This window comes from Adelges cooleyi, unplaced genomic scaffold, assembly GCF_023614345.1.
Source record: "Adelges cooleyi isolate 19-005CV unplaced genomic scaffold, UGA_ACOO_1.1 ACOO_flye_CR_arks_rails_tigmint_CR_PRNA_23, whole genome shotgun sequence".
In the NCBI taxonomy this organism is placed as follows: domain Eukaryota; kingdom Metazoa; phylum Arthropoda; class Insecta; order Hemiptera; family Adelgidae; genus Adelges; species Adelges cooleyi.
The window spans coordinates 5446160-5458934 of NW_026095893.1; the positions used below are offsets into that span (position 1 = coordinate 5446160).

The following is a 12775-nucleotide window of genomic DNA, read 5'->3' on the forward strand; positions in this document are numbered from 1 at the left end:
GAATACTATTACTATAGAATAGTATTTTTGTAACAAAATATACTTTTAATGTTTACAAGTTTTATTATTAGAGTTATGAATTTTGACGCAGATAGGACAATTTAAGCTATATTCTTAAAATGTGTACAAACAAAAACCACACTGTACACATAATTCGATTTTGACGTACTTGTACGTGTAATATCGATTTTTAGAAAACTGAGTTTTAGAATATAATAACATTTAACTTTATGTTGTATATACGTATGTAAAGTGTACAATGCAATTGTCATAATACAAATTATTAATCGTAATCGTAATTTTTTTTGTTTATTTATTTATTCATCATAAGGACGATAATGCCATGTATGTTATAATGTAAATAACATAATATAGGATAAGTTTTTAATTATAAATTATGAGTAAATAATGAGCATAAGTACACAATATTAAGAATAAAAAATATTACAACACGCAGACCATAATACAACTTTATTATGGTTAGGTTAGGTTAGGTTCATCAACTGATGAATCATGAAAGAAGTCAAAGTTACTAATTTTATTGCATAAGTTAAGCATGCGATTTACCGGCGAGTTGCTACTATAATTCTGTGTATGGATAGGTATATAAAACGTAGAAGAGGAACGAAGCGATATATTGTGGAACATTTACGGGTGTTAAATTCAAAATTTCTGGACAGTCAATTATATTATTGAGTAAATTATACATCCAGTAAACATCCAGACATTTTCTTCTACATAAAAGAAAATTCATTTTTAGATTATTAAGCAATTGTTTTAGATTTAGCAATTATTTAATTTGTCTTGTAGGATAATAAAGTTAAAAATCGATGTTGTTAAGATTCAGTCTTATTAATATCACAAGCCACATATGGAGACAGTACAATAGATCCATATTCCAAGATAGACAGAACAAGTGCAGCATATATATAGTTTTTAAGCATGCAATAATGCAATATTTTAAAATTCAATACAATTCCGTTTTAAAAATCCTAATGTACGTGAAGCTTTATTACAAATATATGTTATGTATTTCGTAAAGATACGAAAACACGATAAATCACTACATAGAAAAACTCCTAGATATTTAATATGATTTACAGCAATGAGGTTACAGCTATTAATGACATACTGGTGATAATTGTAAGATTTTGTTCTTGTAAAAGTAATTTGTAAACATTTACTCTCATTAATTTGCAACTCGATTTTTAATGACCACCAGTAAAATTTATACAAATCAGACGGCAATTTATAATAATCGCTGGGTGATTGAATTTTTATTTCCATTGAACTCATCTTTTAATTAATATTGAGTGGTCACATCAACACGGCCCCCTTCAGAGACTACATACATTAAGTCCGTGTAATATACTAACAAATTAGTAGCTGTAGATTTAGAAGATCTAAATCCATGTTGGAAGTTTACCAGTACTGGATGAAATAAGTATGTAAGTTTTGGCTCTAATACTTTTTCAAATAATTGTATTATAAAAATTGTTTATAAAAATAACTAGTATGCTATTAAAGGACCGATTCGTAATATTACCAGAAGTTGAGTAAACTGAACCGAAATATTGACCAAATATATTTACCATATCATTCAAATTATCTGAATGAGAATTGTTTGACTCTAAATAGATAAGCAATTTACCTTTTACAATTTTTTACATAAGTCCAAAAGTATTTTGGATTGGACATTAAACTACTTTGACATTGCACAAATAATTCGAGTAACAACGTTTTGACAAAGCTTTGCATAAAGCCCTCATTTCTGAAAATAGACGACAAACATTTTTGTTTAATTTCTTATGTAGTTTATTTTACGAGCCGTTAAAATTACGATTTAAGTATTTTTACACCGGAAAAGTAAAAAAAAACTTGGGAGTATTTTTAAATCTGAATTTGAGAATTTGAAATCAATCTATTAACATATATTAAAAAAAACTAGATGCTTGGGAAAATTAGAATGCGGCTTAGAAAAAAAGAAGCAACGCGTTACGAACCCTGTTTCCCAATAGAAATTATGTCAGTCCATAGGCGAACTATCAATAAAATGCAAAAGAACTTCCAATGTAGTAAAATATAGCATAAGAAATACATCGCTTATTATTAACATTCTGGTATTAGGTATACATTCATTCATCTTAAAAAACCAACATAAACCACATGAAACTGAAGCCACAATCGAATCGTTATTTTCGAATAGTGATAAAAAGGGAAAATAACCTACAATGAAACTGAAAAAGACCTTGCAAGGGCACCCGCAGGGAGGGACAGGAGAGGAGGGAACTCCCCCTCTAGCTTTCCTGCAAGTTAAAAAAAATTATATTAAATATCCCAAAATCGCAAAATGGATTACACAAATATAGTTGCCCCCCCCCCCGAATTTTCACCTGCAACCGCCCTTGAGAACTTGTAAACGAATAGTTGATAGTTATAATTATGATTTATAAGAAACTATGAGAGCTATTGCTAAATTATTTTTTTTTTTAATTGAGCTACCTATAATTCAACAATTATTTTATAATTTGTTTACTTTCATGTATTTAATTTTTAATATATTATGTAGTCATTTTGTGCACTAAACATGTAAATATTATTTCTAAAACATCGTTTTTCTAAAACTCAGCGTTATAAAACTTGCCTTCTAAAAAGTGTCTCAATAACCTTGTACACAACAATGAGAAGATAATTTATAAAAAATCTATAAATGAGTTGCATCAATAAAAAAAAGTATTTTTTAACCAAGTTTATGAAATGTTGCATAAATTAAAAGTGCTTTTCAAAGAAAACGGAAATAATTAATCTAAAGATAATTTATACAGTATATAGAACTGGTTTTCGTTAGGTATTTATGACGTATGAGTAGCACAATAATAATTGTCTAAAAGAACCTTTTAAGCAAAACTTGTGGTTATAAGTTATAACAAAAATAAGAATAGTGTTAAGTTAAGATTAAACTCTATTACAAAACACTTTACTTGGTGACGATGGTTTTTGACCATTTTCGATATGACGTAATTGATAAACGCTACTGTAGAATTATAGAGTGAGGTCGTTGGTCAAAAATATTTCTGAGTATGTTGTAAGCATTGATGACGATAGCATTGTTACCAAAAAAATGTATTAATTTTTGTGGCGAAGGCATTTTAAAGTCTTTTGATACAAAAAAACAGTTCTGAGAAAAAAACATGTATTTAATTAAATGTCTTATATGTTGTACAAAATACAGACAAATACATAAACAACAATGAAAAAATTAAGAAGATATAGAGTTAAAAAAAAAATGTTTCAAATAAAATCTGCCTAAATACTTCTTCATATTGTTATTATTATTTAACTAACTATTTCATAAAATATTTCGCTACTAGAATCTTACCAGTAAAAATATTTCACCAAGAAATTTAGTATTATTCACTAAAATTAACAATGGATCAAGAATAAGAGAGAAACTGGTTTAGTGCGTTTGTCTACGTGCAACTAACTATAAATTATAATAATATACAATATATATAATATTACGGAGATACCGACTACCGTATCATTGATTATTTTTTCCCCTTATTTCTTTCCTCTTCTATTCAGTCAATACTAACCTTAAATATATACACAGTGCGCGTGCAAGTTAAACTTAAGTCGATTCTTAATACAATTATAATTTTTTGTTTCTATTTATTTATGTATAAATTATATGTCAGCAGATCGTCAGTTGTAGTTTATTTCTGTTTTGTTTTAGTCGGTGTGTTGGTTTTTGTGGTATCATCTTCGTCGTCATCGCTTTCGTTACTTTCATCATCATCATCATCTTCTTCTTCTTCCTCATCATCATCTTCTTCTTCCTCTTCTTCATCTTCATTTGTCCCGTTTTCATGCACTCGATCATCCTACGAATAAGGTTTTTTAATACGATTATAATGTATACTGTTTTCTAAAGAGGCTTATGCATAATTATTAAAAAATTCAGGTTCACACTTTTATTAAAGTAAATGACAATATTACAATGATCAAATACTAAATTGTATTCTGCAGTCGTTTTGAGTTGGACTCACAGTTCTTTTTTTTATAACGTTTTTATTAAAACTGAAGACAAAAAATGGCAGATAGACAATACAGTTGTGCAAAATTTATTCGAATAATGATAAAAGTCTTGAAAATCCGAGTAATGAATAACTGAATATTAATTCAGTGAATAGTGAATAATAAAAAAATCAAGAATAACGAATAAAATTGTTCGTGAATAAAACGAATGTAATTTTTTTTTTATTCTGAATAATAATTCTAATGTGAATTTAATGAATAATGTCCATTTCTATAGAGAAGATCAGTACGTCCAGAAATGGTATTCTGTTGATAGTTAAAGTGCGTCCGTAATTTCATTAATACTATATTACAAGCACATTTTACCTCTTTCCACTACAGTTCCACTATACGTATAGCGTATAATAATTAATTATTTTAAGATATAAAGTATAACGAATAAATAGGAAGCCACGTTTTAAAATTGCTTATTTTGTAGGCATATGGTTAAACATTAAATTAAATTTAATACAAGGTCGAGTAATGTTTGTTTAGCTATCTCACATGCGGAACATTTATTTAAGGTATTTTTGAGATACACTCAGGAGACCTTCTGTCATTAAATTAAGATTCTATACACTTAAGATATTCTACATCTACGATCAAATGTCACTTACGGGTATTAAGGACAAGGTGACTTTGCTGGACACTACTGATTCATGATCTTCTGTTTCGCCGGGGGTGTTGTGTGGACCGTCGCTGATCAAAACCTGAGAGTTTTTCGGGATAGGGCCTGGTATGAATAAGGAAACGGGTTCGGATAGTGACGTATCGTCTGACGAACGGATATCTTCTTTTTCTTTTGGAGTCCAACAACGGCCTCCGTCCACACCCTCGGACGTTTCCATGTTGACCACTTGAATAACTTTTTTACCGTAAACTTCCGAATCGGTCATTTCTTCAGTCTGTTGGTCGTCACTGCCAAGTTCTTCTTTGATAGGCGTATCGATTACCCCAGAGTCTGTTGTGGATGTGACTTGGGAACGGTCGTCATTGGATTCACAATCGACAAGTTTGATAGCACTCGGTACACCATTAGCGTTTAAGGATTCGAGTTCCTAAAAATTAAAAACGAAAAGGCAAATACAATTAATTCCCAGGACTCACACTATAGGCCAATGATAAAAAAAAAAAGCTTTTATACGGTCGACAGAAAGCAAATGTACGTACTAACAAAAAAGCTTCTACAAAAGCGTAAACTAGTTATTATTCTATAAAATAATAATTGATTTTAACATACTAAACAAACAGACAAAATAAAAATTGCGAAGTATCTAGCATCTAATTAGTGATCGACTAGATCACCTGCCTAAAACTTTTACGTATAGAGCACCTGTAGCGAGATTTATGCAAAAACGTAATTATAGTTAACGGTTCAGAACCGTCGGTCTGGGGGTACCTCGTATTCGTCTATTGTGGGAACTCTTTCAGTTTCTAAAGCCGATTTTATCTCCCGATTCACATCTTGCAACAGAGACGAAAACGCGTACACGACTAATTGCCAAAACAAACAATAAAAAATATTTTTGGTTTATTTGAATTATTATCAATTTGTTTTTGTTATTTCTGTGATATCCAGTATAAATGTATGTATCTCTCTTATCCGTTTTCCAAGACCTGACCTGGCTCAATTCACTTGGCAAAATATTTCAACTCTCACACTAAGATTATAATATCATGCCAGCGTTATAAAACAGGTTTAAACACCAGAAAACGTACTATCATATTTTGTTAAACGTATCTATAGTGATTGTTTTTCGCTTATTGATGATATATATATTCGTCTATATTAGAACGGTGTCGGTAAAGCTAAATCGTAGATATAGTTGGATGTTTTCAATTATCTATAACTATCGCGTGCTAAAATAGCCAGGAGCATGGCGCCGTACATGTTAATCATATGCCAAATTAGTGCAGTGCTAGGAAACAAAATGGCCAATAAAAAAATACTCAAGAGCACATGCGCAATGGAATTTAGGTAAATCTCTCAAACCTTCTTCCCTTCCATCCTACTGCACTCAGATGCCAATATCATTTGCTTAACAATGCGTTCCATCGCAGCTTCTGTTTCTTCTAGCTTGCGACGGAGCGCATCGATCTCTAATTCTCCTACGCAAAAAAATACAATTCACAAACAAACAATTGGTATATTTTGTTGTAAGTAGTATTTTACTTTTTCTGTAATTCAACAATATTTTAATTACTGTACATTGAGTGATTATTTAATTCAAAAAGTAAGTGTTGTCGTCTGTTTAATGGAACAAAATATAATTAATATATAATATATTTTAAAATAATTGTGTATAACGGTTTTTTTCGCGAACTGGACTATCGTAAATAAAAATCAACTCACTTGCATCTTTTTCAACAAATCCTATGCATGAGGCAATAAATGAAATTTTAATTAAATTAAAACACATAAGACAGTGTGGTTTTTTTTTTAGGTCTAAAATAATTGCGTTTACCTAATTTTAGAGGTCCCATTTGAGGTGGTTGTTGTTTAGCAGAACCATGGTCTTTACCGTTAGATACTTGAGAATACTGCTGATGGGAATACATGTTTTGGTAAACATCATCGGGTTCGTCTTCGTTTTTTTTCGTCAATAGCTGTATAAAAATATATTATTCCCATCATTATACATTAAAATACATCTCAAAAATGTCTTGTGTCCTAACCTTCATTATTGTATAAACGAAAAATAGGAAAATGCCGATGGTGTACATTGGCATTAATAAGTTCATAGAACCACCACCTTCGCCATCGCCAAGCCTATGATTTGAACCCATATTAACCATTGGTGGTTTTATCCCTGGCATCGGCGGCTACAAGAAAATAAACATAATTTTATTCAATATTATCATTAATTAAATGTCTTTTTAGTTTTAAATGTTTAACTCTTTTGTACATTTTCTGTGTAGGACTGTGTAGACAAATTGTATGATATTCAGAATGTCAATTAAAAAAAAAAAAAAAAAATTATGGTTTAATTTGTTTTTACTTGTATAGATTGTTTGAATATTAATGTATAACTCGTTATTTCCTAAGACAAAACAATTAATTGATGTGCAAAAATCGACAAAAATAATGTGGAACACGTGGCAGTGAGCCAACACCAAAATAGCACAAAAAAAAAATGGCGAGTTTTGCATACTTTGATAATATTAATGAGACTGAAAATACAGAATTATGAATTTGATCAACAGCCGACACTGAATTTACCTTGAAACTGTTTGGCGTAGGAAAGCTCGAGCTTCTTGGTTGAGGAATAGCACGTCCTTTTTCTAGCAGTGCCGGATGTATACCCCCTTGGGATGCCCTTAGGTGTACTGGAATTCTCTCTTGCGGTAGAGCACCTAAAAGCGGTTATAAAATAAAATAAAAAGCTATATTCAATATTATTCGTTCTAACAAAGTTAATAGATTAGTTAAAAACACAGTGAAAATCAGCTATATCAATTATCGCAACACGGTTAATAATAAAACTAACTATTTTTATTATTATTAGTATTACAGTACAAAACTATACATCGTACTGCAATCTTTAATCAATTATTGAGTAGATTATTTCCAAAATTGTATATGTACCAAAATTGACATTGATAATTGACATTGACATTGACATTGTATTGGTATGGTATTATGATATTTATGTTTTGTCATTAATTTGGCTTAATAATGTCTTAAAATAAATTTCATAATAAAATGTATTATAACAAATTCTTAACAATTTAATATATAAGTTAGAAACATTTTTAGGTTAATAAACGAAAATATAAAATGATTATTGTTTATTGAGTTCAAATACTATTAATAACATTTTTTTTTCAGAAATAGCTGACTTAATTTCAACATTTTTCATTTATACCTTCGAGTTCCTAAACTAATATCTAAAATCATTTTTAGTAAGTAAAGTTATAAAAATAACTTTTTATATACAGTAATTTAAAAACTTGCACGTTATATTATCAATAACTGTTTTATAAATTTTAAAGTTTTTCTAATTTTTCCCAAAATGTAAAAAAAGTACAGATAACTTTGGATAAAGTACAATTAAGTACGGTAAATACATATAAGTTTTGGAAATATGTTATTCAATTAGTCGTCACTCAAATGGGCTTTATGAAAAAAATTGTTAAATTCCACTCCGGTTAGTTAAAATCATAAAATTCGTCATTCTTACTCGAGTTTGGATCAAATTCTTTAAGTCTATGCGCGACCCCCAAACTTGTCAACGAAACTCCGTAATGATATTTTAAACACAGAGATCCGTTCAAGGACCGTATTTCATCGACTACGTGTTTATTTGAGGAAACAATAACGCCAGCCTGATTGCCACTAACCAAATCTGTTATATTTATTGCACAAGTATTGTAAATTTCATGATGGCACATTTCCCAATATGTATTTTTGTCCTTTACTTCAATAGTCCGATCGCATATGTCAGTTATTATTTTTACCAAATTCATATCCGAACTGGTTACTACATCGCAACACCCTATTACCCAAATCCCAGTAATACAAGAACATTTTAATAAACAGATATATGTACTTAAAAAAATATGAATGCGGCCCAGTGGATTGCTTCAAAATATCTTACCTGTATGGGTGTATGATGGTATAAATGCACTTTTTATCATCGGATAAAACAACGATGGCAATAGAACTGCAAAACATCCTGCTACTATTGCCAAAATGCAAATAGTTTTGCTTTGACTTATTTCCGAATTCATCGATGGTTTTCCTTCATATGTGCCTCTAAAAAAAATTTAGTTGTTTTATAAAATCGTAATATATATTTTTAAGAAAAAAAAGATACCAAAAGCGGAAAAATGAATCGATAAATTAAATGTCTATAAAAATTAAGTAATCTAAATATTTACTAAATTTTAACTGTAACTGTAAACCTCATATTATGGCCAGTAAGTCATGTTACTGTATCATTCAGGGGTGCTCCACGGGTTTTCGGCTTTTTAACGAACACGAACATAAACTCGTGTTAAATTTCACAAAGTATATACCTTAAGATACACATACCCACATTTCTCCATTAGTTTTATATTCTTTAAAACTATCAATCTACCTACCATTCTTTCTAAGTGGCGTAAATTGATGGTGTATGATTTTTTAATAAGATAACGCAGGACATTATGACCTGCGAATGATTCATCAAAATCATATTATCATGTTGATCTTTTTGAATACTATGTTCGATAGTTTCCATAAGTTGATGATGAGTAACAATAAATTTTTGTAACTTAGAGCCTCGTCCTTCTATGGATTTAGTTATTCTTTGTGTTCGACTAATACCGAGATCGTATACCTTCCATGTTTGAGGTGGGAAACGTAGAGGTATTGCTATTTTGTCTTTCTGGGCGGGTACTTCTCTAATGTACCCAAGTATTTCCAAAAGAGAAATCTGCTAGTTCATCACTTGTGTTTTCCACTATGTAGTGAAAAATATTTTTTTTCCGCAGGAAGAAACGGAGTAAGCTTTCAGACACTTTTTCTGATATTTCTTTATTTTCTTTTTAACTTTGCAAACTATGGACATTTGCTTGTTGGTTGGTTTTGTTTAGTGTAAACACGCACGGCAGAAACACGGAATGGGCCACCACTAAAAAATCCGAGTGGTCACCCATCCGGGATCATGTAAGCACCGCACAGCTTAACCTCGTGTGCCGAGTGACAACCGAAGTAACCACTGCGCCACATAAACGTCATAAGTTGCAAAATTAGATTATCTGCAGCACACAGAAGTGTGAGTTCTTGAAATATTTAATTATACGTGCCTCATCTTTTCTAACAGTTAATATTATGTACACTAAACTGGTAGAATAATTTTACTTCCTCTTCATTTATACGTGAAATTCCATTGAAAATTATAAAATGTAGATGGTTCGTTCAGATTTTTTTCTGTTTAACGTTTAATAACATCTACAGTGCTTATTGCTTTTATTTATGTAGGATTACATGATGATGGTGATTTCCAACTTTAAGTATAACTACTTTACACTGAATGTTTGTATTGGTTGTACATTTTGCGCCATTTTTTTTTTGCATCTCCCGTATATTTAGACCCATTTTTACTTTTTAAATGGAAGTAATATAATCTATTATTAATTATTATAGACTAAAAATTGTTTAACTTTTTATTTTATATTAAAATTGATGGCTTTAATTTCATTATAGGTATATGATAAAAATGTCAAACAATTTTTGTTTTATACTACTAGCAAAACATGCAAAAAAAAAACCATAAAAACCACTTGATATACTTGATATACACTATGAATTTATACAATATTTAATAGTTATTATTAATTATTGTATATATTATTTGACGAACTTATTAAAAGTGGACATTAAAGCTAATCATCCGGAAAAAACTTTTAAATCATACAGGTACATTGGAAATTATTTTCTAAAATAATAATATCAAATTTTGATCGTTGAAATTTCAAAATTCTTATTAGTTTTACTACCCATTTACGTGAAACATTTGAACTAGCGTAAAAGTCTTATTTTAGTACTATCTATAGTAGGTATATTGTATAATATAATACCGTACGAAATTTAAGACTTTATCTTACATTTGAATGAAGTACAAATTTAATACTAGAACTTAGACAAATTTTGAATTTTAATATGATTTTTTCAACTATTTAAGTTAGAAAATTGAGAAAACAATATGTATATTTTTTGATAAGATATATTTTACTAGGTATTTCAAATTAACTATATAGGACACAATAATAGCTATTCAAAGAGATCATATAGATATCCCTAAAAAAAGTTAATTGTGTAAAAGTTTTTTTTTTCTCTTTTATAATTTTTATTACACAATCTAAACTATTTTTATGTGCAATAGGCGTATAAAATAGACGTAATATAATTTTTCACTTAATGGCTTGATAGGAGAAGACACCCAGTGGTGGTACTCCGGAATGTAAAATAAGTACTGCTACAAATTTATATTTATAAATTTCCAAGTAGGTTTTAGGGTCCTATAAACATTCAATTATAATATGAAAGAAACATTCAAGGGCACCGCGTGGGCGGTTTTACGAACAATTTAACCATTTTTCTTATATTCTTGTAATGAACGAAAAATAACACTTTATATGTTGTTTTTTTTTTTAATAAATACAATTTCCAAAAGATTTCATTAGAAATTGATCTTAAAACTGTATTAGATGTGTTCTTTTTTTAATCTATTCAGATTCTAGAAGTTTATTATCATATAGAACTGTGTCATATAAAAATAAAAATTTTAAAAAAGTATCTAATTTTTTTACTGTTGAAAAAAAAAGCTCTTGGTCGAATTTGAGTAGACTTAATAATTCATAATCATTTTACTATTGTTGAATTTTAAAAAATCGGATAGATTAACATAATATATTTTTGTAAAAATATTATTCTATTATCAATGTATCTAAATATTATATGTAATCACTATTACATATATGTACACACACATAGTGACATGTTAATTTAACGTGATGACTTATTACAATATTGATTATATTTTTATTTATAGGTGTTCTGTTAAAATGTCTGTTATTTAGTATTATTTTCGGCTATTAAATTACCGTTAAGAGGACACTCGAGCCATTTCTAAGGAGTAAAGTATAGGCAATTTTTAGAAAAATCTTAACTAAGAGTTATAACTTAGCCATGTTTTTGTCAGACTATCACAGTCATTTCTATATATGTATTTTTTTTTATTATTAAATTTAATTTGTGATTACACATTATAGCAACATTTCTATAAGTTATTGATGAATTAAAAATATTTTGCCATCAAAACTGCTTTGCGGGGGACAAGTATGTGAGCCAGAATTAACAGTATATTTACCAAATGTTCACAATGTATAGAGAAAAACTTTATCTATAGGGTAGCGTTTTAATTTTTTTGTTATTATTTTATAAACAAATGAAAAAATAATAAAAACGAATCTTCACGAATGAATAATTTTGATTGTGCTTTAGTTATCAAAAAACTAAAAACGCTACTCTTTAGATAAAGTTCATCCATTGTAAAAAAGGTACACGGTTACCGTAAATAGGGAATGCCTCCCTCGCATTCTTGTCCCCGGCAAAAACATTTTTCGCGGATAAATTACGGGGTGGGTAGCGTCCTCAATAAAAGTTCAGTAAATGATGAACAGTATGTATCATATTACTTATTACTTATTAGTATCATACTACTACACTACGTAGGTAAATAGGTAATCATATCATGTTTTACTACATTTGAGAAGGCGAATAAAGGTAAAATATTACTTATTAGGATTTGTTTTTCAATAGGTACGTTAGTCGTAATTCGTAATCATAAAAGTCAGCATAAAAAAATCAGTAAAAACATTTGGTTAAACGCACACGACACAATACTTCACACTACTTTAAATGCCTTTACCTGCAGCAAGTCTTCGCCGGCATTTTGACGAGCTTACAACAGTCAACAACAGACGAGAGAGACGAAGCCCAAAGGAAAACAAAACTGAGCCCTAAAAATAAATAATATTGTTGCTTTGACGGGGAAAAAACATTGCAAGTGGAACGCCGAACGGGACTAGGTGGCGGTCGCGGGACGGACGACCCAGAAATCGACCGCCTTATGTGTGACCAACGTAACGGATACCATTATTTCGTCTTTATTACAATACCGTATTCAATCGTTTACCGACCAAATGAATT

The 12775-nt window shown here is 29.6% G+C and overlaps 1 protein-coding gene across 5 annotated transcripts; it reads right to left on the reverse strand.

Moving 5' to 3' along the window:
• Positions 1–2874: 2874 nt before the first annotated feature.
• LOC126835781 (nucleolin) lies at positions 2875–12645 on the reverse strand. Of its 5 annotated transcripts, none has more exons than XM_050568594.1 (10): positions 12495–12645; positions 8676–8833; positions 8259–8573; positions 7298–7431; positions 6754–6900; positions 6543–6684; positions 6431–6451; positions 5477–5571; positions 4695–5135; positions 2875–3884 (listed from the first exon to the last, which is right to left on the reverse strand). In XM_050568594.1, exons 1-10 carry the CDS (start codon positions 12515–12517, stop codon positions 3717–3719), a joined length of 1644 nt encoding a protein of 547 aa, XP_050424551.1. In that variant the 5' UTR covers positions 12518–12645; the 3' UTR covers positions 2875–3716. The 5 variants fall into 5 exon arrangements, with proteins under 5 accessions (XP_050424551.1, XP_050424553.1, XP_050424552.1 ...); XM_050568593.1 differs by lacking the exon at positions 5477–5571 and adding an exon at positions 6071–6186 and having other exon boundaries at positions 2899–3884; XM_050568596.1 differs by lacking the exon at positions 6431–6451.
• Between the last annotated feature and the right edge of the window lie 130 nt (positions 12646–12775).

Coding starts and splice junctions, on each gene's coding strand:
- LOC126835781 (XM_050568593.1), bottom strand. CDS start 12,517: ATGCCGGCGAAGACTTGCTGCAG. Junction 7,432..8,258: donor AGAATTTGATCCAAACTCGA/GTAAGAATGACG, acceptor AACCGCTTTTAG/GTGCTCTACCGCAAGAGAGA. Junction 6,187..6,430: donor ATTTGTTGAAAAAGATGCAA/GTGAGTTGATTT, acceptor TTTTTTGCGTAG/GAGAATTAGAGATCGATGCG.